Source organism: Condylura cristata, unplaced genomic scaffold (assembly GCF_000260355.1).
Source record: "Condylura cristata isolate star-nosed mole 26May11 unplaced genomic scaffold, ConCri1.0 scaffold00018, whole genome shotgun sequence".
Taxonomy (NCBI): Eukaryota; Metazoa; Chordata; class Mammalia; order Eulipotyphla; family Talpidae; genus Condylura; species Condylura cristata.
The window spans coordinates 37,904,658-37,932,023 of NW_004567119.1; the positions used below are offsets into that span (position 1 = coordinate 37,904,658).

At 54.2% G+C, this 27,366-nt stretch overlaps 1 protein-coding gene across 4 annotated transcripts in view; it reads left to right on the top strand.

Moving 5' to 3' along the window:
• The first annotated feature begins 1,652 nt into the window (after window positions 1–1,652).
• NAV1 (neuron navigator 1) overlaps window positions 1,653–27,366 on the top strand; it is a 160,729-nt gene continuing 135,015 nt past the window's right edge. For all 4 annotated transcript variants that reach the window (XM_004685497.2, XM_012726826.1, XM_012726827.1 and 1 more), the window contains exons 1-3: window positions 1,653–2,392; window positions 6,715–6,815; window positions 24,023–24,832. In XM_004685497.2, the coding sequence (XP_004685554.2) occupies window positions 1,680–2,392; window positions 6,715–6,815; window positions 24,023–24,832 (1,624 nt within the window). In that variant the 5' untranslated portion in view covers window positions 1,653–1,679. The remainder of the gene's footprint in view (window positions 2,393–6,714; window positions 6,816–24,022; window positions 24,833–27,366) is intronic.

Genomic DNA, 27,366 nt, shown 5'->3' on the forward strand with positions numbered 1-27,366 from the left:
CCGCCCACTGCTCCCCTCAGCAGTGTACTTCGTAGATCTGCCTGTTCTGCTCCCCACTCTGTCTCTGGTGAAGCCTCTCGCCTCCCCTGAGCCTCTGACCTGTACCCCACTTCTGTATGTGCAAATAAATAATTAAAAAATCTTTAAAAGAAAGTGATTTATTTTATTTATGCACCCAAGTTCTGGGATATAGGCCAGAACTGTGTGTTTGGGGGGTAGGGAGGGAGGGGGAGGATTCACCAGAGACAGAGTGGGGAGCAGAACAGGCAGTTCTACTGAAACACTGCTGAGGGGAGCAGACAGGAGAGGCCTGCTGTACCCTGTAGTCAGTTCCCTGCCTGGGGATCGAACTCTTGCTACAGTGGCTGCCCATAGCCTCCTTGTGCTGAGACCCAACCCCTTGCACCACCAGGGAGGCCCTGGATACTATTTTCTAAAAGATAGTAAATTTGATAGCAACAAACAAAACCTTTTTAAATTTGCATTTTAATGAATTTTTGTGTGTGTGTGTTTTTCCCAATTGTATTTGTTATTTTGTGTATTTCTCGCATTAGTCTTTTCCCTTTTTGCTATGGGAAGTTGGCTCTTTTCTATCGATTCAGCAGTGTGCCCTCTCTGCAAAGGTGTTAACTCCTTGCTGCAAATATTTTTATGGCTTATTGATGACTTGAAGCTTTTGAAAGGGTTTTGCGCTGAAAATTTAATTTTTCTGCATTTCAAATCTACCAATGTTTTCCTTTGTGATTTCTGCCTTTGATGTGGTGCTTGCAAAAGCCTTTCCCACAACAGTATTATGGAAACATGCGTGCATGTGTTCTGCGAATTCTTTACGATTTCATTTTATACATTTAACTCTTTATCTGGAATTGGTTGCTTGTGTCTTTGAAAACTGCTTCATATTCCCTTTGAAGTGAAAGTGATTAATAGATCAATTAGCTCATTAATTAGCATGGCTGGGAGGGGAAGAGGAGGAGCAGTTGAAAATACAGAAGAGAGATGGGAGAATTCCGAGTCAAGGGCTCAACTGCTGGGGCCGGGGGGCTGTTGGAGGGCTCTGCCTTGATCCAAAGGTGGGCTACTCACCTAAAGGTGGCAGAGCTCAGTCTCCCCCTGGCAGAGATGGGTAGGGAATGGGCTAGAAATGAAGCCCATGAGCCAGTACCTGCAGGGATGGGGTTCGTGGGGAGGGACCAGGAGAGGTCACAAGGAGAAAGACCAGTGAATGGGATGAGTCAAGTCGTTGGAGCTGGAGTGGGGGGGTGTTGGCAAGTTTATGATTTGGGGAGACCGATTGACCCATTTTGGGGCCCAGTGAGGTCTGGAAGATTACGCTCTACTAAAGAGGTCTCCAGGGTAGAAGCAGGTGTCAGGTTAAGTGGCCAGTGGAAGGAACACATAGAGGAAAACTGAGGACACAAAGAAGCTGACTTACCGCCAGCAGGGCCTCCCAGATGCAGGTCCCAGGAAGGATCCAAGGGGGAGCGGCTGGGAGAGGATATTCTGACCCCAGTCTTCGGCAGACAGAGAACGTTAAATGAACCTGGGTCCCCATGCCTGCCCTGGCTGCTGGCGCCTCTCCCTGCACCCAACACCAATGCCCCGGGATGGGACCAGCACCTAACAGTCTCCTCTCTCCTCTCCCTGCAGGACGCTAGTCCACATCGCCTGCCTCACTGATCATGAATGGGATGGCCAATGTGAACTCCACCAGCCGCCCCCACTATGCCTCCTCCATCCCTGTGCCTCGAGCCGCCTCCCAGACCAGGATTCATACTCCTGGTGCCTCTCCCCAGCTGCGGCCACGCCAGGCTGGCCTGGCGCCGAGCCCCCAGCGGGCGGCTTCTCCAAGACTGAGCAAAGACACGGGCCCTCTCAGAAGCTCCTCTCCTAGGGCCTCACGGGGGAGAGGGTCCCCCACAGCCTCCAGGGCGGTGAGGGAGTCTGCTGAGCGGAGCGAAGGCCTCTCCAGTTCCCCATGGAGCAGTCCCAGAGCAACCCCCAAAGCTGCCCTCTCCAGCAGGGCAGGGTCCAGAAGAGTTGGAGAGCCACAGAGCACGCAGGGCAAGAAGAAGGTGGCCCAGGAAGGGATCCCCATCCTCCAGACCCGGGGCAGGAGCCCGTCTCGGATGAGCTCGCGCGGGGAAGCTCAAATACCTGAAGGTCGGAAGCCTCCCAACTGTCCAGGGAAAGACCAAAGAGATGTCAACTCTAGAAGCTCAGGGGTCCCCAGATCTTTGGAGCCTGGTGACGGGGTAACTTCAGGGGCTTCCTCTCCCATCTGCAGCCCAAGGCTGAGCAAGCCCTCCTCCCCCGCCTCCGGAACCATCAGCTTCTCCTCAGCCCACACGCAGAGTCAGCCAGTCACCGCCACGGTGGCCCCCTTCCAGTACAGGTAAGTGAGGGGGTAGCTGGGAGTAGCTGGGGGCAGGGGGGAAGGGCCTTGGTGCTGAGTGGCTGGTGGAGACCAGAGGACTCCAGACTGCAGACATCAAGCAGGGGGCCTGCAGAGTTGAGGTTTTGGAGAATGGAGATGGGATTAGGAAGAAAAAAGGGGGACTGGACCCAAGCTCTGGTCCTTCTCAACTGCAGAGCCCCAGCCAAGGCCCCCAAGAACCATCCCTTAAATATCTTTTTCTCCTACTCCCTGGGAAATGATGAGCTGGCATTAGGGGCCTGTGGATTAGCACCCGTGGGTGCTTAAGTTTCAGATTTGCAAGTGGGTGAGCTTTGTCCAGCTCATCCAGGACCCCTGCCCCACCGGGACTTACACTAACGGCCCTGGGTTCTTAGTGACCGGCACCCTTGCCGCTTGCCCATGGCATTCCGTCGTCCCGCTCTCGCCCTCCCTCTCCATTTCCCATCTTGCCCTGGGCCTGGCGTACCGAGGCTGATCAGTAATGTCTCTCAAATGGTCACACTGGGCTGCGGCCGCAGCGGTGGCTGGTCTCTTTAGCTTTCTTCAGAGGTGGAGAGTTGAGTCCATAGCAAAACAAACACTTGGGTCAATGACATTTTTAGAATAAAAATGTCACTCTTCAAGGAAATGACCACATTGAGAAAACTAAATTTTTGTTTAGTAGAGTATTACAGCTAAGAAATGCTCATATGCAAATTTAGTGCCGCCTGATTAACCTGGTGTCCCGGGTGTTTTTTTTTCCTGTGCTAATTTGAGAAGAAACTCACACTTACATTTTGGGTGAAGAAAAGCTTGCTCGTGGTTCCCTGGATGCTGAGGGCCTCTGTGGCGTCAGAGTGTCTGGGAGGTGGGGTTAGGGAGCTGCTGGGACCTTGTGACTCGATCTCTGAAAAGACTGAGGCACTCAGACCATAGTGACTGACGCGGCAGGGAGCAGCTGTCTAGGACAAGGAAGGTAATAGTCCTACTGTGTTGTGCCTGTGTGCAGGCCTCATTTAGAGTATCACATTCAGTTGCAAACAGCGCACTTTAAAAGGAAATGGATGCACATTTAAAGAAAGACAGATAGGCTGGTGTGGGATTCAAAAAGAGTGTTATAAAAATGATTAAAGGACCTGTAGCAGTTTGCTTTGGAAAAGGAAGGCTTAGAGAGGGTCTGAGGGCTGTTTTCAAATATTTGAAGGGCTGTCGTGTTGTGAGATGAATTAGATTTTCTTGGTGCAGCTCCAAAGAACTGAGTCAACATTGTGGTGGTTAGAAGTAGTTTCACAGAGATTTGAAGCTCAGTGGGAAGAACTTTCCAGCAAGGAGAGAGGTTTACGAATGACCTATAAGGCAGCCTCTCCAGCAGAAACTCCAGCCTTGTCCCTGACCCAGGGCGACTCTTCCCTGGTGACTCCTGACTCCCATGGCATCCCTGGTGATCCCTTGACTTAGGTCCCCCAGCTGACGTGAGAACTCCAGAAAGCAGAAAAGCAGGGCAGCCCTTCTCTGAATGTTTTTTCCAATTAGTAAAGCATTTCCCTATGGGCTCGTTGACTTTCTTTTCCTACCTGATTTCCTTCATTTTGAATTCATTCTCTGGGAAAAAGTGTCTGAGCATTCAATTGTTGCAGATTTTATATGATCTACCCTACAAATCCCTGAGCACATTTAGAATCTGACATTTTCCAAAGAGGTCGGAATTATTTCTTCTGAACATTTCAGTGCACCTTAAACAGATCATGTTCCTTCACTCAACAAACATTTAATGCATCTTTGCATTTAGAACCCAAATGGAAACGTGTGTCTCCCCCTCAATGGGGGTTTTCTTCATCTGGACCCTGCTCCTTTCAGGTCCTGCAGTAGAGTTGAAGGTGGGGTCACTGTTAGGGCAAGGGAAGATTAAGACTAAGGACACCCCAAGGGTCCTACAGGCAGCCGGGTGGGAGTCCTGCACACCCCATGAGGCCTGGAGCTCACACCACGGGCAACTCTGCCCAGGGCCAGGCTGGGCTACTCTTTCAAGTTCCAGAGCCAAGGAAGTGCCATCTGCTCCCTAGAAGCCACAGACCTCCCGTTTTCGTGGAAATCTGCTCCCCTCTTGCTTTGGCACCCGGGCCTTACGCTAAGCTCCAACTGATGGCAGAAGCAGAAATAATGGCGTCCCACACGGCGTCCAGCCTGGTCCTGCCCTGCCTGTTTCTCCAGGGAACTGCCTGTCCGAAGTTTCTCTGCTGCGTCCTCCAGAGCCATCTCTTGTCAGAAGCCTGGGTGTGCCTCCCCAAGGACACTTTCCTCCTGCCTCTGCTCTGACCCAGCCACCACCTCCCCCTGGCAGCCCCTACTCCCTGGGCCAGAGAAGGTGTAAACACCCCCTGGTCTGCCCCCACCAGGTCTTAGCCTCACTTCTCTCTGCTCAGCCACTGTCCCTGCAGTAACCACTGCTCTCCAGCTGCCCGGTGTTCCCTGCCCCATCCTTCTCTCCTTCCTCCTCAGCCTGGTCTGCCATCAGGCTTCAATTTGAAGGGGTCAGTTATCAGTGTCAGGGTTACTTATTTTTTGCTCTCTGGTTCATTTTTCACCCAACTACCCCCCTCCCCCAGACAGTACTGTCCATTCAATCTGAAAAGTGAGGGAGAGGCAGTCGCCTGTCTGTGTTGAAGGTGATCACTGAGTTTGGAGACTGGGTCTGTTCTGGATGGGGTCCTGACCCAGAAGTCCTGACCCCTGCCTCAAGCTGATGCATCATAAACACCATAGCAAACTACTCCTGGCTGCTGCCGGCCTGCCCAGGCCAGACAGCGCTTCCCTAGCTCTTCACACACACCATGTCATGTCAACACTATGGGATTATCTGGAATTGTCCCCAGTAGAATGTCCTACTATTGGGCCCTCACTGGTGGTGCAACGGGTTGGGACGCAGCACTGCAAGCTGGCCACAGCCACTTCAGTGTGAGTTCAATCCCCAGCCCCAGAGCTCACCCACATGGTGTGCAGACCTCTCTGGTCTCACCTACTGCTCCCTTCAGCAGTGTACTTCATCAACCTGCCTATTCTGACTATTCTACTGACTCTGGTGAATCCTCTCACCGCCCTGTACCTCTGGCTTATACCCCAGTTCTGTATGCATCAAGAAATAAATTAAAAAAAAAATAAAAAAATATGGCCAGCCCCACGCTCATTTCTGCCTGAGTCCCCCTGACCCTCATATATCTGGGCCAGCATTTAATTTGGTAGCAACATGTGGTGAGCAACCCCAGTACACTGAGCACCCCAAGGACAAGACAAGGTCACCCCCTTCTCTGAACACCCTCCCTATCCCCATCCCAAGCACCCACCTAGAGCTCAGCCGTGCTCAGACACATCTCCCAATCCCAGACACCAGAATGACCCACACCTCAGAGTCGTCTCCTCCACCAGCTGACTATGACCGAGTGAGACCATAGAGGAGATGCCTCAGCCTGCCTAGCGAGTTCTTAGCCTAGAGGCCTCCCACCTAGGTGCTGAAAAAAGTGAAAACCGGACAGAGAGAGAGACAACTCTCAGTAACACAGGAGCCCCTCCTGTCCCCTGGACGGCCCCTCCCCTGGACCAGCCTTCGATATTCCCTCTTGCCTGCACAGCTTCCCCTCCCCCTCCTGCCAAGCTGCCAAAGGGTCCATTTAGCTGGAGACAGCTGGCGGAGGGGTGGGCGGGCCAGCTCCCAGAGCCCAGGGTAATTGCCTATAATAAAAGCTCCCACAGCCTTTGTTCCTGGGAGCGACTGTGTGGTTGGGGTTGTGCTCGCAGGCCTGTGTGCGCTGGGGAGCTGGTGCCCAGAGACCTCACCCTTCCTTCCTCTGCCACAAGTGGCCCAGCATGGGCTTACTTTCCCCTGGAGTCGGTGGCCCCAGCTCTGCCCATCCCTCCCTTTCCCCCACCTCCTTGATGCCTGGACTGTGTGTGCCGAGCTCTCAGAGAGCGTCAGAGACATCAGCATCAAGGGACCTAGCCTGTGTGCGTGCATTTAGCTGTATGCATGTGCCCGGACTGATGGCAGGGTCCGTGCAAGACTAGGGATCCAAGTCCTGTGGTAACTGTGGGATCCCTCTGCCCCATGGGGTAAGGGCCATCCAGTACCCTGGTGCCCTCTTCTCCCACTCTCGCTCTGCCCAACTTTTCCCAGAAGGCCTGCTCCCTGCTGGAGTGCACACCCAGAGGGTGTGGGACACCAGCAGAAAGGAGGAGCCAAGCTCCGGGGTGTCCTTAGACCCACAGAGAGACTTCCAGGCCAGGACAACCTTCACCATGAGTGACCACCCTTCTCTGCTCCACAGGCTGCAGGCCAACCAGGAACCTGACCCCCTCCCCCAAGGCAGCTGGGCCTCTGATGGCTGCTGTGGCCCTCCCGGCAGAACCCCGGAGAGCTTCTGTGTGGGTAAGTGCTCTGGAGAAGGTCTTTGTCCTCCGAATAGGGAAGCCACTGGCTGGCAGTTCGTCCACATGGAAGAAGCAGTGATGTCACTAAACAAGGAGACATTGGTCTATGGGTTGGCCCTCGAGCACTGACTCAAGCCAGGCTTGATCTGTTGAGTGGAGGCACAGTTCAAGGTCTGGAGCAGAACGTGACCTCTGGGCACCATGTTTCTCTGATGTCCAGGCTGCGGGAGTCACTGAGGCATGACAGAAAGGTAACAAGCTGGGAGATGGAGAGCCGAAAGCAAAGCAAAGTGCAGGTTTAAAATGAAGGTGCCGGGAGCCAGGGAATCAGTCCAGAGCCATTGGCTCACTGCCTGACAGCCACTGCCTCTCTCAGGGCCACTGTAACCATGTCACCATGCATGTCACCATCCCTGTGGCATCCTGAAGTCATAACATGTCACCTGATGCACAAACTACCATTCACGGAACTAGAATGAGAGAGAGGCACGAGGAAGCCCCTGAACTCTAAGGCCATGGATTTGTGAAGTGTCTTCTGTGGCCTTGTGCTCAGTAGGCGTCTCTGAATAAATGAATGAATGAGTGAATGAATGAATGGTGAGACCTTGTGCACACAGTAGGTATCTCTGAATGAATGAATGGTGAGTTGAAAGCCTTGTGTACAGTAGGCCAGGCCCTTAATAGGTCAGATTCTAACTTCTGAGCAAGATTTAGCTGTGTGTTGCTTTTCTTACAATTAAAAAAAAAGTACCTGGTAGATAGTCATGACCCACAGGAGATCACCTTGCAGGCAATCAGTGTTAAGCTTGCTCCAGGAAAGGGATCAACTTGCTTTTGGCAAACCTGGCATTGTCCAGAGGGTCTAAGCCTTACAGCTTCCTCTCAGCATCCTGCTTTGGTGGGCAAACTGGACTTAAAACAGCCTGGCCTGATGTCACAGGACGCAGGTGGTGTGTGAGTCCTGCTTCCTTTGTCCCCTGCTGGCCCCGTGTCCCTCTCCACCTGGGAGCTGGGCCCTTCGGAGCCCTCTGTGGGGCTGCTTGCCGGCAGTGACCTTGGGGCACTGTGACCCTGAAAACAGAGCAGTGACGCGCCCTGTGAAGGAGGGCCTTGGGGTAAAGAGCAGGCATCTAAAAGCAGGCTGCCCCCTCCCAGGGTAAGTGCACACGCAGGGCATGGCAGGGACAAAGGAAACCAAACTTCACTGGCACTGAAAAACCATCCAAATTAGAATGTGGTAACCAGGAAACTATGTGAAACTCTATTTTTACATTTGCAGCTTTGTTAGTGTAATGGCTTCCTTATGTGCGTGCCACATTGATTGAGCCAAGCGCTCCCCACCTAGCCAGGCACTCGGCAGGCATCCTTATCTGACGCCCTGATGAGAGCACTCTCACTTTCACGTCTGCTGCATACTGGCTTCCGGACCTGTCAGCTGGAACACCCCTCTCCAGCCAGGTCTGCAAATATTCTGGCAGATCAGAGGTTGGGTGACTATGGGTTGAAGCACCGGGGCACCTTTGAGAGTGGGCTTTACATAGGAAAGTGAGGACCCTCAGCTCCCCGCAAGGGGCTGTGGGATGAGGAGCAAGGTTCTCCGGCTGCCTCTATTCTAGTCCCAGCTAGTTGTCATGGCGATCCATCCATCTCGGCCAAGGCTCCGCCGAGCTCTGACTCGTTGGCTGGGGGGACAGATTTGGATCTGCCCGGGCTTTGCAGAGGAGGCTGTGCTCTTCTAAGTCTGGGGGAACAGGGAAGAAAGGAGACAACTGAAGGCTTCCATTGTACACCCTACTTCCCTGCCTAGGCCCCACAGGGCCATGCCACGCCCATTCACTGCCCCTTCGTTCGCTCAGCCTGTGGACAGCCTGAAGACCACTGAGCAGTCTCCTGTAAGAGTTGACCAGGGCGCCAGGCACCCTCCTCCCACAGGGCCCTGCAGCACCAGGAAGAACTGGGTTTATGCCCCCCACTTTGTAGAAGGAGAATGGCGTGCCTTGAGGGTGCCGTGTCATGTATAGATGTCACTCACCTGGCCCAGCACAGCTCTTGTGTTATTTCCACATCAATCTGTACACAGAGAAAGCAGGCCACTTTTTTTTTTTGGTTTTCTTGTAGCTCAGGCACCCCGTCTCATCTGTGGCCTCATCTAGTTCCCATTCTAGCTCAGGCGTTTGGCCAAACAGTGCCCAACGGGGGCTTGAGTGCGCCACGCTCCCCTCACTCACACAGGGGTGCTGACTGTGTATCCTCCAGAGTGTGTCTCGTGTTCCGTCTGCCAACAAGGAGCGGTGGCCTTCCTGCCCTCCTTCTAGTAGAGTCCTCTCTGACACTCAGACCCACTGCATCTGGGGGAGGGGCAGGGTCCTTGAGGGGGGCAGGAGAAGGCTGGAGACATTCTCAGCTACCTGTGCACCTCTTTCTTAACTGTGCCTGGGAACAGGTCCAGATGAGGCTGAATAATCTCGGAGGGTGGAAAGACATTGCCACCAAGGAAGGGCCTGGGGTGACTCCGTGTGCCCTGAAGACCATCCACAATGAGCTGCCCTTCCTACTTGACCACGGGGGCCGGTGGGAAAGCCCCAAACCTGCGGGCATTGGCTTGAGTGCCCCGGACTCACTCACCCACCTGGCACTGGAGAGCCCCTCACTGCCCCCTGCGGACGGTACCCATGGCTGGTGCCAGAGCAAGGCTGCCTGCAGCTCTTAATGTGGAAAGCCAGGGCTGACGTCCCACGTGCCCACATGTGTAAGGCCACGTGCTGCAGCACTGGGAAAGGTCGCCCTGAGGTTGACACAGATTCCTTAATTACTTCCACTTTGTGGCATGTTTGAATGAGCGTTAAGTGGACACATAATGAAGGCATCTTGATTCATCCTAACATGTGTCATGGGGACTAACCAGCGCCTCCCCGCTCTGCTCTCACACACAAGGGCGGATATATATATAGAGAACGGGAGGGGCCGTGTGGAGTTTGGCCTCACGCTGGGGTTGTTTCTTTTCTCCTTTCTTCTCCCTTATTGAGCGACTCCATCTTTAAGCCACACCACAATTAAGTCTTTTCATGGCTTGTAGATTTGGGAGATAGATAGATCCCACCCAGTGCTAAGAAGAGTAGCAAAACTGGTGTGTCCTCAAGCAGGGCAGGAGAGACTCTGATGAGTCCTTCCGGGAGAGGAGTTTGTTCTGGCTTTTAAGTGGCTTCATGGTGTGGACACCCATGATCTTCTAGAAGATTCAGGCCAAATCCCTGAGCCTCAGGGCTGCAAAAGTCTTGGACTCAACGAAATGCCAAAGCTTCCACATCACCCATGTAAGTCCTCTTCTTCCATGAGAGAGATGAGGCCCAAGGAGAGAAGTTGCATGGTTAGTGAGCAGGTAAATTGCAGCCAGGGCCTTCTGGCTTCCTGAGCAGCAAATGACCACCTGCCACGGACACTTTATTGGGTGCCCACTCTGTGCAGGGCATTGTGCCTGGTGCTTTGTGTCAAGTTCCTGGCAAGCATCTTAGACAACCCTTTGTAGGCGGCACTATTAGTCTGTTATTTGAGGAAACTCCTGCTCAGAGAGGTTGTAAAAATAACTCCTCTGAAGACGTACAGCTCAGCGGCTGTGCCAGAATTTGAATCCAAGCTTGTCAAAAAGTCACGCTCTTCTCATCACTCCCCTGCTTTCCATCTGCTGCTGGTACTCATGGTAATAATTGTGCACTGTTTAAGTTTGACTCCAGCCCCTTTAACCTCTGCCGAGTGGTGGGGCAAGAAACCAGGCCAGGGAACCACAGTCTGGCCGACTTGGGCCCACACCTGAGCGGCCCCGGCAGGCACTGGCTTCGCTGTCTTCCCAGACCTGTGTCATTTCATGCTGAGCTCCCTCTGCCGTGTTCCCTGCCCCTGGGGACTTGAGGGCTAAGTGGATGCCCCAGCCATCCGTGGAGAGAGGACGTGCAGACAATTGACTGGAAGGCACAGACTGAGTTGATACGGGCAGTGTGCTCAGGCTCAAGTGGGGTCAGCGTGCCGGGGGCTGAGGACCCTGGGAGTTTGGGGTGTGCAAGCAGAGCAGCCATCTGGGATCAAGGAGACTTTCAGGAGTTAGGGTGGGAGATGATACAAACACTAACAGCAGCCACTGACACTCGCTTGCCTTCCGCGGAACCCGCTTTCATCCTAACTGGCTTGGAGGATCAGAACCTAACTCCTTGGTGTGCTCTGCTTTCTGCTGTGCTGCCTTGGGCAGGTTGTTTAGTCTCTCTGTGCCCTGTGGTGAGGGTAATAGTACCTTCCCCCTAGGGCTGGGTGAGGATTAAATCACCGGTGTAGGTCAAGTGCTGATAGGAGTTCCTGGTACATAGCAACTGCTTACTACTTGCTGGCTGTTATTTGTTATTGATACTTCATGCCCATTTTAGGGCATGATGGTTAAGTGACTTGCCAGTATGATCTCAGAGGTCATACTTTTAGCCAATCCTGCCATGATCTCACTGAAGGGGAGCATGTCCCCAGTCCAGGGGTGCCCCAGAGACCAGGAGAGGCTGTAGGCAGCCAGCAAGGCCCAAAAGAAGAGGCCAGAGAACTGAGGTCACCTGAGGTGGCCCACTGGAGAGGTTTGAAATAGAACCTGGAAGGATCTGGATTCTGTTTCCTTGGGGGGTAAAGGGGGGAGTGAGGGCTGAGTGACTTCTTCTCAAGACCATGTTTGGCTGGGAATGGGATTTATTTTCAAGCAGTGATTTTGACCCAGTGGAAACCATTTTAGGAATCTCAAAAATGGCTGAGGTTGGACAGCCTGAAGCCCCTTTTCCAAATTTCCCCTGGGCCAGGCCCCTCCCCATGGCCCGGCTCAGAAGGTGTATGAGTGCTTCCACGCGGTATTTGCAGTTGAGCTCTTGGAAAACAATTCGTAGCACTGGCAAGGCCTCCCTGCCCTGTTTCCTGCTCCACCCAGAAATGCTAGGGTCTCTGCACTGCCCAGCTCCAGAGAGATTCAGATATACTCACCAAAGATCTTCTTAGGTGTTTACCAGGTGCTCGAGATACTTGAGCTATATCCATGAGCAAAACAGGCCGAATCTCTGTTCTTGCCACATTTACGTAGTAGTGTGGAGTTGTGCCGTGTGCAGTCTGCACAACTGCTCATGATTTACATGGTGGTCCTGAAGAAGCGCTCGCCCTGGAATACAGGTCTCAACCCAAAGACCAGAGCAGAGCTCTGGACTCGTGATACCCCCTGAGACTGCAAGCAGTGACTGCAGGACCACCCACTTTCACTTCAAGTCTTTAAAGCTGGCGGAAATGAGTGGAAGAGGAAAGTTGTGATTTTCTTAAAGAATAGCTCCGCTTGTCCTGTACCTGTCTGTTCTAGACCCAGCTTCCTCTGGCAAGATTTTTTAAAATTTAATTTATTTATGCATACAGAACTGGGGTACAGGCCAGAGGTGCAGGGGCGGTGAGAGGATTCACCAGAAACAGAGCGGGGTGCAGAACAGGCAGATCTATAAAGTACACTGCTGAGGGGAGCAGCAACACCATGCGGGTCAGCTCCCTGGCTGGGGATTGAACTCGTGAAGTGGCTGCTTCTAGCATCATACTGCTGTGCTTTAACCTGTTGCGCCACCAGGGAGGGCCCCTCTGGCAAGATTTTACAAATTGCCACTCTGACCTGAGATGAACTTCTTCAGTTCTTACTAGAAATCCTGGCCCCTCGGCTCCCAGGACAGTTCCGAGGACAAAGATTGTCACTGGGAGGAGACAGACCTGGTTACTAAGAAGCTCCAGATGTGATTACTCCATCCAGCTCTGGGGTGGTTATTCAAGGGACTGGGGATCAGCTAGAAGTTTCAGCCATGGGCAGAGGAAGGAGACTCAGCTCTCTGCTAAAGGCCCACTACTGTCCCTCCCACTTCTGTGACCAGTTCAGAGCAACCTCATGCCAGTGTTGCCCTAAACTTGGCTTCATAGGCCTTGGTCCCACCCTCTGGCAGAGGGTAGCCAATCCTCTTCTTAACTTGCCAACATTCTCCCTGGGAAGGCCCAGGGCAGATGGAGACACTCAAGGAGTCTGCTTCCAGCCAGCCATGTTCAAGGCTTAGCACCACTGAATGGGCAGAAAGTAGAACACTGAGCATCCCCCAGCCCCCAAAACTCCCCCATCCCTGTGCTAAGAGGATTAGGGTCTCCCACTGGGAGACTTCCCCCCCTCAATAAGGCTGCCCAGCAGGCTTACACAGAAGGTGCCCTGGGGAGAGGTAGTTGAAGAGACTGAAGCCACACAGACACAATAACCAGGAAGATTAAGTGATGGGGATTACCCCCAGAATATTAGACCCTCTGAGTCTTTTAAGAGGGGAAAGAGTCAGAACCCCACCTTCTTGCTTCCTGCATGGCTCCCAGGCAGACAGAGCTGGAGATAATTATGGGGTTGGGGCAAAGGGGCTGTGCAAGAGTGTGGGGTCATCCAAACCCAGGGAGTGGGGGGGGGTTAGCAGAGTGCCCAGTTGTCCAGTCTCAAGAAAATTACTCCACCCCCACAGAAGGCAGGAGGACAGGAGTGTGGTCTGTGTTGGGAATAGCTGAGGTCAGGAGACAGAACTCCCAGGCAGGAGAACTGTGCAGCCCACAAAGTGCTCACAGAAAGACCACACTGCCCCAGACCAGGAGTGAGACTTGACCCCTTGAGCTCATGCATCCTTCCTGCCCCTGCCCCTGGCCACTGGGTTTCCACAGAAACAGGAAAGAGCCCAGAGGGGAAGCTCCTTGTGCCGAAACCAGGTGGAGAGACTAAGTTCTCTTCCTGGCGCTCCAACTCCCACCCATCACACTGAGGAACACTCAAATTCTCAGAGCCGTTTTTACATGCCAGTGTAGCTGCCAGTGATTATTGTACTAAAATCCGTTGAAATGCAACTCCATGGCATTCCTCTGTTTAGTTCAATGCCTCCTTTAAAAATCCAACAAAACTCTAATAAAGCAGATAGGTGCAGGTTGAGGAAGGGGGTGCAGCTGAGAATTGGAAGTATCTTTCTCTGTGGGGTAGCGAGAAGGTCGGTTGCTTTAAGCCTGCTGTCTACAGCTGCTTCAGGTTCAGGGGAGTCCCGGGCTCGGCTTCAGCTTCCTGGCATCCAGGACTTCTTTTAGAACCTGGTTTACACTGCAGATGTCTCCCCAGACAAATGGGCGTATTCACAACTTAGAACTTAACATTCGACGGTTGGGTTCACGGCCCTTGAATCCTTGTGAACACAGACTAGGAAGTTCTCCTCTGTGGTGGGGTGTCCTCAGGGGTTGGCAAGACAGCCTCGGGTTTAGGCCCGTGTTTTTCCTTCTCAAGTTTTGGGTTTACTTGACCCACAGAGAGGTAATAGGATTAATTATAAATGGGCCAATTCAGCCGTCAGGCATCATATTGAGTAAGTTTATCTTTGAGGTTCCACTTTAACACTGTGATTTAAAACAGCTCCCTCTGTGTGGACAGGTCAGATTTGACTGTGTGTTTGCTCATACCAAAAGGGATGTAGTCACACAAGCAGTTTGTGTGTACCCATCCAGCATGGCCTGGTGTCCCCCCTCACAGGCCTGAGGTTGCCATGACAACCATTCTGCACCGGGCCTGGTCTAAGGCCGGGTACCTGGGTGGTATGTTCTCATCTGGGGCTCATGGTGCAATGGACAACCCAGTGGGTGTATATGGGGCTGTTGCCATGATAACATACAACCCAAGCACGCAAGGGCAATATCTAGACCTCTTCTGTCTCCTTATTAGCCTGAGGAACAGTCCGATCTGATTTTACATGAGCACAATTTCAGAGTCCCCTAGACTTAGTGTTTCTCCTACCTCTCCCTGCTGTGAGCCCAAGGGCCCAGTGGATATAGAGACTATCCATCCCTCACCTCCACTTAATTTCTCACTTGCTACATGGCCAACTGAAGGCATCTCTTAAGGCCACATAGCAAGTCAAGAAAAGAATTCAGGACCCCCGAGACTTGAGAATAGGGAAGTGCCCAAAGGTGCTGGGCTTGTTAGGATTGCCAGGCCCACCAGAAGTGACAGGGCCCCTGGACAGTGATCATGGGATGAGCTATGAAGGTAGTCTGTAGACATCTATATCTGCCCAATGGAGCCCCATTCCTGTGCCCACTCCCAGGACTCTGTGGGGTGAGTTTTGCCTGTCTGAGGTCCTAGCCCCAGGCAGGCTGCAGCGCAGCAGCCCTGGGGTACAGGGAGCTGCTCAGCAGGACTCGCCCCAACTCCCCATCCAAGACCCAGTACACCAGGATTCTGAAGTTTCCACTAAGGGTGTCTCGGACCAGTCACTGAGGCAGTCTTCAGAACAGCTATGTGGGAACAGCATGAAGTTATGGGAAGACACAGCGTAATCCAATGCTGATGCCAAGGGTATTTCCCTATAAACTGAACATATGACCATCTCTTCTTCACAGGGGTTTGTGAAGTAATACACCCCAGTGTCTAAGAGGCTCCCTGGCAACAGTAGGGGCTTAGTGGCTATAAGACCGCCTGCTCCTTGGTAAGTGTCAGGAAGCCTTGATAACTGTTCTTTTTTAAGAATTTTTATTTATTTATGCATACAGACCTGGGGTCAGGCCAGAGGTGCAGGGGCGGTGAGAGGATTCACCAGAGACAGAGTGGGGAGCAGAACAGGCAGATTAACCGACCGAAGTACACTGCTGAGGAGAGCAGCGGGAAAACAGGAGAGGTCTTCTGCGGCATGTGGGTACCTCTGGGGCCGGGGATAGAACTCACTGAGGCGGCCACCACCAGCTTTGCAGTGCTGGTCTCCAACCCGCTGCACCACCAGGGAGGGCCCACCCTTGCTAACTTCTATACAGGGAGGGCCCACCCTTGCTAACTTCTGTACAGGGAGGTGGCTTAGTTCAAAGTTACTCTAACAAAAATACCATAGACTGGATGACTTAAAGGACAGAGATTTATTCCTCACGCTTCTGGAAGCTGGAAAGTCCCAGATCAAGGAGTTGCTAACTTGGCTCCTGGTAAAACTCTCTTCCTGAGTTGCAGAACACCCTCTTCTTACTATGCCTTTCCATGGAAAGTGTTGGGGGGAGAGGGGAGCAAGATTTCTTCTGATCTCTTTTGTTTCTTCTTACAAGGGCACTTTGACCCCCTTGAGGGCCCCACCTCATGATCTAATTACCTCCCAGTGCCCTATCTCCAAATACCATCCCTGGGGGATTACAGTCTCAATTTGTTGATTTTGGGGGGCACAAACATGCATTCTATAATGGAAGCTTGCAACTTAGTGAGAGGGAGAGACTGTCTCTCTAGAAGGAGACCTGGCAGAATGTGGCTGCCTGACTATATAGATAGGTAGGAAAGATAAAGCTCAATGTGGGATGGGGTAATCAGAGAAGCCTTCCTGGAGGAGGTGGCCCTGAATTTGGGCCTTGAAGAGTGAGCTGGATTTTAATTCGATTAACAGAAGGCATTCAGGAAGAAGGGCAAAACACAGAGAGGTGCAGGGGTGGGGTTAAGCCTGGACTAGAGGGTGCTGGGTAAAGTTACAAGGCCGGGAGCCAGTGTGATGAGCCTTGAGTGCTGGGTGTTGGTCAGCTCTGGCCTCAGTGGCAGCCAGACAGCAGCGGGCAGGGGCCAGCCCTTTCCTGGGAAGGCAGCTAGGCCGTGAATTCAGAGATATACCCTCCTGACAGATATCACCCTGTCCGGATTTCACTGGAGACCCTGGGCCCCCTCCTCAGAAGAGAAGGAGAAACCAGGTGCCTTGCTGGATACCTCCAGGACTCCCCTGCTAAGGAACAGGTCTGAGAAAGAGAAGTTCAGGCCTAGGGGTCAGAAAATGGGGAATCAGAACAGGAGCAGCGCAGCCCTCTGTCAGGCCTCCCAGCCTGCCCTTCCCAGCTTTCAGGCTAGCTTGAAACTCACAGCTGAAGGAGGCCAGTCTCTGGGCTCCACTCCTGCCCTTGCCTCCCTGGCCTGGAGGAACCCCTTAACCTCCTCACCCCCTCACCCTTTCCCCCCCCCCCCCCCCCCATGGCTGCACTGCCCAGAGCATCCTGCCCCTGAAGGCAGGACCTACACCCCTCCCAGCCTTGGAGACCCCTGTCCTCCAGCTAGGGACACTGGACTTCAGGCTCGGGTCCTCTTTTCTCATGTGAGCAGAGGTGACTTGTTTTCCTCCTCACAGCCTACAGTCTATTCTCCCTTTTCACCCTTCTGAAATGTCTCCCTGACACTGCTGGGCTGAAGGCTGACTGAGGTCTACAGCTCCTGGCTCATGCCCAGTTTGTGAAGCCTCACTTCCCCCAACACAAACAAACAGCAAATCTTTTCTGAGCCCCACCCCTGACCTTGTGGCCCAGAAATAAAACCCTCAAGGAACCTCCTGGGACTAGAGAGGCCCAGCCAGGCCCTGCAAAGTCCACAGAAATGTCTCAACTGCCAACACCTCAGCAAAACCAAAGGTTGCGACCAGGTTAGGAGGATGCAACTGGATCAGTCTGGAAGGGCATCTTGGAAGAAGCAAGTGGGTCAGTCTGGGAGGGCTTCTTGGAAAAAGCAAGTGGGTCAGTCTGGGAGGGCTTCCTGGAGGAGGCCCCGTGGTGTGAGCTAATCTGCATCCATGTCAGACCACTCTGCCCATCGCCCTCCTTTCTTCTGCAGGTGGCGGTGGAGGGTGGGCTCAAGTTCTAGTTGGGACTGCCACATGTATCAGGATACTCTGAGACTGTGAAGATGCTTTGTCCGCTCTTGCCTATTGCCCAGAGGAGTGGCCACTCTCTCCCCAAACCTCAACCAGAACAGAGACGTAGGGCAGGAGAGGGTCTCAGTGATGATATGTTCCCTCCTCTGAAAAACTGGAGTTTTCCTCCAAGGGCCAAAGAGAAGATCTGCTGGCCTCCCTGCACCCAGGGCTGCCGAGGAGGGAGAAAAGAAGTTGCTGGAACACCGTCCCAGAAGAGTGGCTCCCCTTCCAGCACACCAGCTGCACTGTCTCTCTCCATGGGGTATTGAAAGGTCACTGCTGTTTACAATCTCCCCACATCTGTTCTGAGTCACGCGTTCATTCATTTAATCAATCGTCATTCACCAAAAATTTTTGAGAGCCCACTATGTGCAAAGAGCTGTGATGGATTTTGAGAAAAATGTCATCACCAGTAGACCAACCAAAGATGGGTTCTTGGGAAACACAGATGAGTGAATGAAGAAAGTCAGCTGCAGATGCCCGCGGTTTTTTCAAGGGGCTGCAGTGAGCTGCGTGGAGTTGGGATAGGCACCCCGAGGAGGCCCGTTTAGCCTCAAGAAGGGCAGGGAGGGCCCTCCCTGGAGGCACAAGGGTTAAAGTACAGCACTATGAAGCTACCCCAGCCACTGAAGCATGAGTTCGATCCCCGGCCAGGAAGGTGACCCACATAGTGCAGCAGATCTCCCGCTGCTCCCCTCAGCAATGTATTTCAGTACATCTGCTGTTCTGCTCCCCACTCTGTCTCTGGCGAATCCTCTCAACCCTGGCACTTCCGGCCTGTACCCCAGTTCTGTAAATAAATCTTTAAGGAAAAAAAAAAAAAAAGAAGGGCAGGGAGAGGAGAAATGCCAGGCCTTTCCCCCAAACCAGCCCTGCTGAGGTCTCCCCCGCTGACAAATGGCAGCTCGTCTTCAAGTTTTCCAGGATGGAATCCTTGGGATATTCTTGATTCCTGTCTTTCCCATACACCCACATCTGGCCTACCTGCATTCTCACAACTTCTGCCACCAAAGTCACCGCCCAGCTCCAAGCCACCGCCTTTTCTACCTCATTTATCGCAACTGCTTCTGCCCCTGAGTCCAGCAGTGCAGCCCAGGTGACCCTTTCGGGGGGTGGGAGGTGGATTCAGGTCCGCTCAGTCCTCCCTGAACCCTGGTGGCTCCCCTCTGGCTCAGAGCGGAAGGCCAAGTGCCTGTCATGACCTCAGCACCCCTCCACACACTGGCCTCTTGTTAGTCTCTGACCTCATCTCCTGCCTCCTTCCTTCCTTTCTCTGTGGTGTGCTGGTCAGGCAGGTCCCTAGGCCTGCCAGACACTCTTGCTCTGCCTGGAAATCTCCCACGGCCGCCCCTTCTCTCCTCCAGTGCCTGACTCGAGTGCACCCCCTCAGGAAAGCCTTGTTTTGCCTCTCTATCGAAAGTTCAACCCCTACCTATTTGGTATTTCCCTTCCTGCTTTGTTCTTCCCCCTTAGTACTGTTTGATAGTTAACATGCCTAAGTAATTAATTTATTTATTGCCTCTCCCTCCCATGGGCACGGCCATTCCACGAGGGCAAGAATTTTGGCCTGTTTTCTCTCTACCCTATCCTCCACTGCCCAACGGAGCTGGGCATCGAAAGCCCATCAGGATATCAGCTGGAGCAGCTGGCTGTGTTCAGAGGCTGCTGCTTTTGCAGCCTCCAGCCTAGCCTGTGCACATTTGACGAAGGAGGATGTCCCTGGGGAAGAGGACAATGACTTGGGGAAATGGCATAGCAGAGAAAGGGGCAGAAAGTTGTGGGGAACAGTGGCTGGAGGCTTTCCACAGGCTGAGGTGAAATCTGCTGGGGAGGCGAAGGGTAAGCCTCCCCCTGGGGTCTGAGCAGAACACACTGAAAGAAGGGCTGTCACTCAGACAAGCTGGGACCAGGGTGGGTGGGCTTGCAGAGACTGTGGTTTGGTTCTGTCGTGTGCTGGCCCCACCCCTCCGGGGCCTTCTAGAAAGACAAACATCAGAGTCATAGGAGCAAAAGACCAAATTTACTTTAGAATTTACAGTCATGAAAATTCTCCAAATTTGGTCTTTTCACCTACAAGTCTGCCTGGTGCTAATTTGTTTATCTGCTTCAGAGGAACCCAGAGGCCTGAGGAGTTGTCCCCTGCACCCCAGTAATAGCGCTCCATCTCCAGAAGCTAACCGTGGGCACTGAAATGCAGAAAATCCTTTCTCTTCCCTGCTCTGTTCTTACCTCTGAAGGGACCAAATGCAGACTCACCTGCTGACGGCTCCCTCCCTTAGGTCCTGCTTCTCCCAAGGTCACTTTTCAAGGTCAACTGGGTGAGGCAGCCTAGTCCTCTTCATATCTTTTCCTAGTTTCACTCCTCCCCAGTAATCCTAGCCCAGTCCCAGGCAGAGCCCTCTGTTCCCCCACCCCCTGGGATGCACCCCTCCCCAGCCCCAGGTGTGAGAAGGTTAGCGCACACTGCTGCTCCTTCTGGGCTGCACAGCCACATCCTCCTTCATCAAATTTGCTTTAAATTAACCCTCAATAGATGCAGTCAAATCACTCAACCCATCCCAAAAACTGTCAAGAGAATGGGGTGATGAGCCCGTCTGAAGGGATCGGGGGGGGGGGGGGGGGGGGGGGGGGGGGGGGGGTTGGGGACTTTCCTGATTCCCAACAGACTCCTTTTTGTCTCCCTTTTAGAAACTGAGACGGATCCAGGGCCCTTCCACAGGCCACTGACGTCACCAGCACCCACTTCCTGCCCAGCCAGGCCCCTCTCATCACTTAGCTCCTCCTTGAAGGCTGAGCTCTCTCCAACCTGCAGGTCCTGCAGAGTTGGGGTGGGGGCTTGGCAGGGGGAGATGGAAGGGGTTGGGGTGACTGAGCACGGCCCTCTCTTTTCAGGAATCACTCGAGGAAACTGTGTCTATAAAGCATATATTGGCTTTATTGGCTGATGCTGGAATGGCCGTTGCCACGGCAGCAGGGCACTCCCACTGCAGTAGAGGATGGTGGGAAACTCAGGGAATGTGAAGGGAATCAAAAAAGCACTAGATTGAAGGAGAGGTCGCATTAGGGAGCGTCTGAAAGTTCCAGAATACCAAGATGGCTATTTAAAGGGACCACCACACTTGCCAAGGCAAGACTCTTTAAAGAGTGGGGAGGTGAGCAGGAGCAGTAGATAGAGGGAGGACTGGCACCCAGGGGATTGGCACTGAGCTAACTCATGAGGTGCACATGGAAGGTATTTTCCACCTCATAACTGACAGGTGGCACCATGCAGGAGGGAATATGGAGGTTCAGATGCTGGGGATGGGCTCTTGCCTCTTCTCTGGACAGACCTGTCTCCAAGGAGGCGGGATTGCAGGAGCTGTTTGAATGAAGGGAGAGGACTCGGGTTTTGGAGCTTATGATATTCTTGAAGGAAGGAACGGAGAGGAAGAAAGCAGGGGCAGGAAGGCAGGAGTGAGGTAAGCAGGAAGAAAGGAAGGCCAGCTCCAGGGGCTGGGAGGTGCAGGTGGACACAGCAACAAGTGGACAGGGTTTCATAGCAATGCTGAAGATGAACTTGACCTGAGTGAACTTACACACAGGAATACCAGAGCTGACGGATCAGATTAGCCCATGCAGAGAGCGCCAGGTTTTGTCTCTAGCAGCATAGAGGGTGGAATGGATCACAGCAGAGGTAGTGGCTATTAGCCAGATGGCAACCAGCTCATTTCTCCCTTGTCTGCACAGGAGGAGATGAATTGATACATAAGAAAAGAACCTCTAAACCAGTAAGAACTACCATAACCTGACAAGTCAGAGCACAAGAGTCCCCAGATTCTCAAATTGCTATTTTTAGGAAAAGTGAGGTTCCTTTGTGATTGAACCAGAGTGTCTTGTGCAAATTAGAGAATGACTTCTGAATAAAAATGAGGACTTTAGAGGTGTTTGTAATTTCATTGAAAGTGGCCTGTGAGGTGGGGGATTGAGGGGTATGATTACCCAGAGGTTTGGCTCAATGGCAGGGCTTGTCTTTGGGCAGACACACATACCTCACGTATGCACCTTTCCTGTCTCAAGGAGGAACTGTGGAGAGAAAATCCTAAGACTGGCCTCGTGGCTGGGTGTTCTCTATGCCCAAGTCAAGTTGGACAGGACCCCACAAAGTCCCTGTAACCAGATTCTTACCGCGTGTCATTTCCTGCGAAGCCCTGATTCCACCCCCGAGTTTCCTAAGGGGCTGGAAGGTCTGAGCTGGAACAACCTCCTGCTTCCTGCTCTGCTGGCCTCACCCCTGACCTATTGATATCTCATCTTACTCCAGGAAGCCCTCAAGATCTCCATTTTCCCACTCGCCAGCACAATGTCTTATTCCTACACTCATGTACTCAGCACCTACTCAGTTAATGTTAGATCTGGGGGTGACAACAGTCATGGCAGGGGCCAGTGTCCCCCAAGAGCAGTCTCCCTCATCTCACTCCTGTGGTTAGTGCGTACCTGACTCTGTGTACTTGTGATGAACGTGTCGATGTGAGTGACACTGCTCTTTCACAGACAGGACGATTGTTTTGCTGGGTCTGGTATTATCCATCTTACATTCCCCGCCACACATCCCTTAAGGGCAAGCTCTCCATCTTTCTCTGTATCTCCATGGCCTCATCAAGGGTCTATGCTTCTTACTAAGCAACTGTTCACTTGAGACCTCTGTTCTCAGCACTCTGCTGAGCACATCCTCTGCTACCATTGATGTTCTCCACTGAGCCACAGGACCTGAGTCATGCAGGTTAGAGACCCAGGTTATGGCACTCAGGCCTCCAGGTCCATTGGACCAGCACACTGCAGCACTTGCTCCATGCAAGGTGCTGAGGACACAGTTCTGCACCTGGACAGCTCTGGTATAGATGGGGGAGACACCTCTCATGTAGGCAGGTGGTGCTGATTGGTGCAAGGAAAGCGGGTGTGCCATGCTACTCAGAAACGCCGTTCTTCAGATCCTAGGGGACTGGGGAGCTAGAGACAGGAAGGTTGGGGTTGGGGTTTGGGTTTGGAGGAATAATCTGAGAGAGCATTTGTTGTTCTTAGGGCTTTACAGTTCCCAGCACGGGGCTCCATGTACAGGTTTGCTGCTGCAAGCTCTGCTTTAGAGACAGCCCATGTCCTAAGCTTACCTCATGGTGTGAGCACCTTTTGCTCAAGCCACTTGGTCCTGACCTGGAAGGCACGAGGAGGGGCAGTGTCCTCCTCTATTGAGGGACAGTCTGAGGCCATCGCTGCCTCAGCCAGGCACCCCTCCCCCTCATCTCACTTCCCTGGGCCCAGATGGAAGCAGAGGGAAGTCTAGAGAAAGTATTCTTTTTCAATTGCTTTGCAGCCCCACTTGAGGTTGGCAGGCTGAAGATCCATGCTAAGCCTCCTTCTGATTCTCCAGTCCTTTAACCCATGAAACTCTTATAACTTGTAGGAAGTCTGAGAACTAGAAGTGGGCAATGACTTTGACAAGGTCATGCAGTCAATTTGACCTGAACTCAGTCTTCTGATCCCTGGAGTTTGTCCTTTCCTCCAGTGCCCATCTCCTCTCCCCCACCCCCCAGCCCCCATCTCAAGAAGGATCCCCAACCTGAGGAGGGCAGCCTTGTGCCTCCAGACTGAAGTGAGGAACTGGGAAATGGGGAGGGTGTTGAAGGGTTAGGTTGGGGTGCGACCTGAACATTGTTTCCCCATCCGTCTCCTACCACCTACCATGTCTTCCCAGGGTCCATCAGCGCAGCATGGACACTCTTCTCCGTCCCCCACATCTCCTCAAAAGATCTATGCCACCATCTGTGCCCTCTAAGAACCCTCTCAGCCTCTGAGTAGAACGCGGTGGGGTCTTTATCTCCCCCCAGCCCCCTACTCATTCGACCCTGGATCTCAGCAGCCTATACCACCCCCATCGGAGCCAGAAATAGACACACATTCTCTCCCCCACCTCCCTCCCCTAGCGCACACTCCTCCCCTCTTCCCGTGAGCTCCTCAGCCTTCCCCTCCCCTCCTTCCTCCGCTCGGAGCTGCAGCCCGCAGCCTCTACTCCAGCCGGCGGGCGGAGTGCCGAGAGGGCGCAGTCCGGCTGTGCACCGACCGCGGGGTGGACGGGCGGGCCGGCGGGAGAACCGGGGCCGGGACCCCAAAGCGCCTCTGAGGACTGCAGTACTGCGGGACTTCCATTCTTCTTTGGACTGATTTTAAATTTTAATTTCTATTTTCCGCCCCGCCCCTTTCCCTCCGGCCCCGCCCCATCGCTCCACGGTTTCCTCGCTCTTTCCTTTTCCCCGGCTTCCTTCCTTGTATTTCTTTTCCCCGTGCCCTCGACTCGCCACCCTCCGCCTCCCTCGCTCCCTCCCCCTTCCTCTCCCCTTCTTCCACGGTTTCTTCCGTCCTTTCTCTCCCCCTTCTACTCCCCTGCCTCCTCCTCCCTGCATACCCGCCCCTCGGCCCCCCGCACCCCCCCACCCAGTGCCTGCAGACGCGCGGATCGTCCATGCGCTCCTCGCGGGCAGAATGCTGGGGAGCAGCGTCAAGAGCGTGCAGCCCGAGGTGGAACTGAGCGGCTGCGGCGGCGGCGACGAGGGCGCGGACGAGCCTCGCGGCGCGGGTAGGAAGGCGGCGGCGGCGGCGGACGGCAGAGGCATGCTGCCCAAGCGCGCCAAGGCGCCCGGAGGTGGCGGCGGCGGCGTGGCCAAGGCCAGCGCGGCTGAGCTGAAGGTCTTCAAGTCCGGCAGCGTGGACAGCCGAGTCCCCGCCGGGCCGCCCGCCTCTAACCTGCGCAAGCAGAAGTCTCTCACCAACCTCTCGTTCCTCACGGACTCCGAGAAAAAGATGCAGCTGTATGAGCCGGAATGGAGCGATGATATGGCCAAGGCGCCCAAGGGCTTGTGCAAGGCGGGGTCCAAAGGCCGCGAGGCTCCGCTGATGTCTAAGACGCTGTCCAAATCCGAGCACTCGCTCTTCCAGGCCAAGGGCAGCCCGGCGGGCGGCGCCAAGACCCCTCTGGCTCCGCTTGCTCCCAGCCTGGGAAAGCCGAGCCGGATCCCGCGCGGCCCGTACGCCGAGGTCAAGCCGCTCAGCAAGGCTCCCGAGGCGGCCGTGAGCGACGACGGCAAGTCGGACGACGAGCTGCTCTCCAGCAAGGCCAAGGCGCAAAAGGGCTCCGGGTCTGTGCCCGCCGCCAAGGGCCAGGAGGAGCGTGCCTTCCTCAAGGTGGACCCGGAACTCGTGGTGACCGTGCTGGGAGATCTGGAGCAGCTGCTCTTCAGCCAAATGCTGGGTGAGTCTCGCCTCTGCGCAGCACCCCGCCCCTGGCTTTCCCCTAGCCAGCTGCTGGGGAAGGTGTTGGGAAAGGCTGAACTCTTTTCTCTTTTCCTCCTCCTGCTTGGTTTCCCAGATCTCAGATCAGGTTTTGAGGGGGCATTGCACACAGATGTCCACATGCCCAAGGTTGAAGTACGTCTTAAATATGCCACCAGGCAGGAACCCAGGCACTTCTGAGACCTGCCTGAGGTGAGGCTGGACAATGGGGCGGGGGACATAGGTTCTCAGAAATAGGACCTATATGCTTCTTCGAATTTTCAAGCCCAGATTTGTAAGACGGAAAAATCTGGGGCTGCTGGAGAGCTCGGTTGTGTTGTGGTCTGTACTCAATTAGAAAGCATTCAATATTGCCAGGATAGCGACTAGTGAGAGCGCAGATCTAGAGGACAGATGTGGGGAGAACAGATGTGAGGGCTGTTTGGCCCCAGAGCAGAGCTGAGGCTCCACTTCCTCTGTGGATCTCCGGTGGGAACCCGAGTCGGATTTCCCGGGTGTGGGGGTTCTGGCGGGGAGACGCGTCTGGGGCCTGGGGGGGCGGACGGGCGGGCAGCCGGCCAGTAGAGCACATCTGGATGCTGGTCCTATATACCTCGCCCCGGCTCTGGCCCAAACTCCTACCCCCCAGGTTTTTTAAAGGAGTGTGAAAAGATCTGGGCTTTCGCGCGGAGACGCCTCGTCGACTAGGAAGCCTTTGCCCTTTGGCTAATGGAAGCCGAGCCGGCGGGAAGGGAGGAACAAAGCTTGCTCGGGCGGAGGAAGCGCAGAGCCGCTCCATTGTTCTCCGAGCCTGAAGAGTCTAGGCAAAAAACCCGGAGCGGCCCCGGAACTGCGTTTGCTTTCCCCGGAGAGCCCTCGCCGGGAGAGCGATAGATGCGGGATGCGCGGGGCGCCGGGCCCTGTGCCCCGTAAAACCGCCCGGACCGTGCTGAGGCCACGAAAGGACCTTGGCAAGGCGCGCAGCCCGGGCGAGCTGCCTTGACTCCGAGGACTTGTTGCGGTGGCTGAGATGTGGGTCCTCCGGCGCCAAGGGACCCGAGCTTAGCTTCCCGGGTACCAGCCTGGCCGCCCGCCCCGCTGGGACGGGGAAGGGGCGTGTCCCTGCGCGTGTGAGGGGCGGGGCCGACGCGGCCGCAGTCTAGCGACTAGCTGGACGACTGGGGCGGTCGGGATGGATGGGGGGGGGGACCCCGGGGAATGCAGAACTGGAGAAGACTGATTCGCCCAGGTCCTGGGGGTTCCCAGAACCCCTCCTATCCCCAGTCTCCTATAGTGGCCTGGATGACAGACTCCAAATCAGGATTTGGAGCTTTGGATAGGAATCTCAAGTAGGAGTCAGCACAAGGGCATTGCAGTAGCAATTAGGAGACAGACAAGGGCGGAGAAGAGAAGAGCAGCCTTTCCCTCCAGAGAGTCCCTCCTGATGACCCAGTCACTGCAGGGAAGAGGGGGTGGGGGTGAGTGCAGAAACCCACAGGAGCCCCCACCTTGGCAAAGGCAGCAGGCCTCCTCTGTGCTGAGTTCAGCCCACCAGAGTGGGCTGTCCTGTCCTCAAGGAGCTTACAATCTAGTGACTAGAGTCTGACTAGAATGGGAAAAAAGAAATAGCATCAGGCACCAGGAAGGGCTGTGGAGACAATGAAAAAGGGCCCTGTGATAGGAAGGAACTGGAGAGGAGAGGATGCTTCAGGCTCTCTAGGAGGTGGTAACTGAACAGTGTTGAGGCCTGAGAGGGTGACCCCAAGCTGCGGGAGGCTGAGGAGATTGCTGGACTGTCTAACTAGGGGAGTGGAAAGCAGTGCCAGGTGCGCTGACCAGCAGAAGGCCCAGCTGTTTTAGGGTCAGGGCTTCACCTTTGGGGGTGACTTACTTGTTTGGGCATCCCCAGATGTGGGGAGGTGCTGCCCAGGACCTGGCTGCTGGTGGAAACCCCTCTCCCTTGCTTCTCCTGAAGCAGTAACCACAGAAACCCTACCAAGCAGTTCTAGAGCTGGCTGGGGAGGAGGATGAACGGCAGGAAGGGAGGCTGAGATGTGGTCCCTTATTCCTGCTTAGCAGCTGTCGCTTCTCCAAGGACACCCTCTCAGCTGCCTTGGAGAAGAAGAGAGAAAACCTGCTTCCTGCGTCCCCTGGGGAAAACGCAGGGCCAGGAGCATAGAGGCCTTAGAGCTGAGACAATGGCAGGGCCCACATGCATCCCTGACTCCTGGTCACAGCTCTGTCCTGGAGACTTGAAGGGAGGGTCAGGAGGTAAAAAGGGGCTGGCTGGCCAAGGCCTGTGTCTATCCCCAGTCACCACCAGGCTTGCCTGAATGACCCCACAGGCAGAGGAGAAGGGGTGGTGGAAAGTCTGGAAGACATGGTGGACTGTCTCCAGCTGAAAGGACCCAAGGGAGGGGACAACTTAGGCCCTAGGAGGACAGTGTTGGCCTCAAATGGCAATGGCCTCTAAGTAGAGCCACTTTCCTGGAGGTACGGGTGTGTAGACTGAGT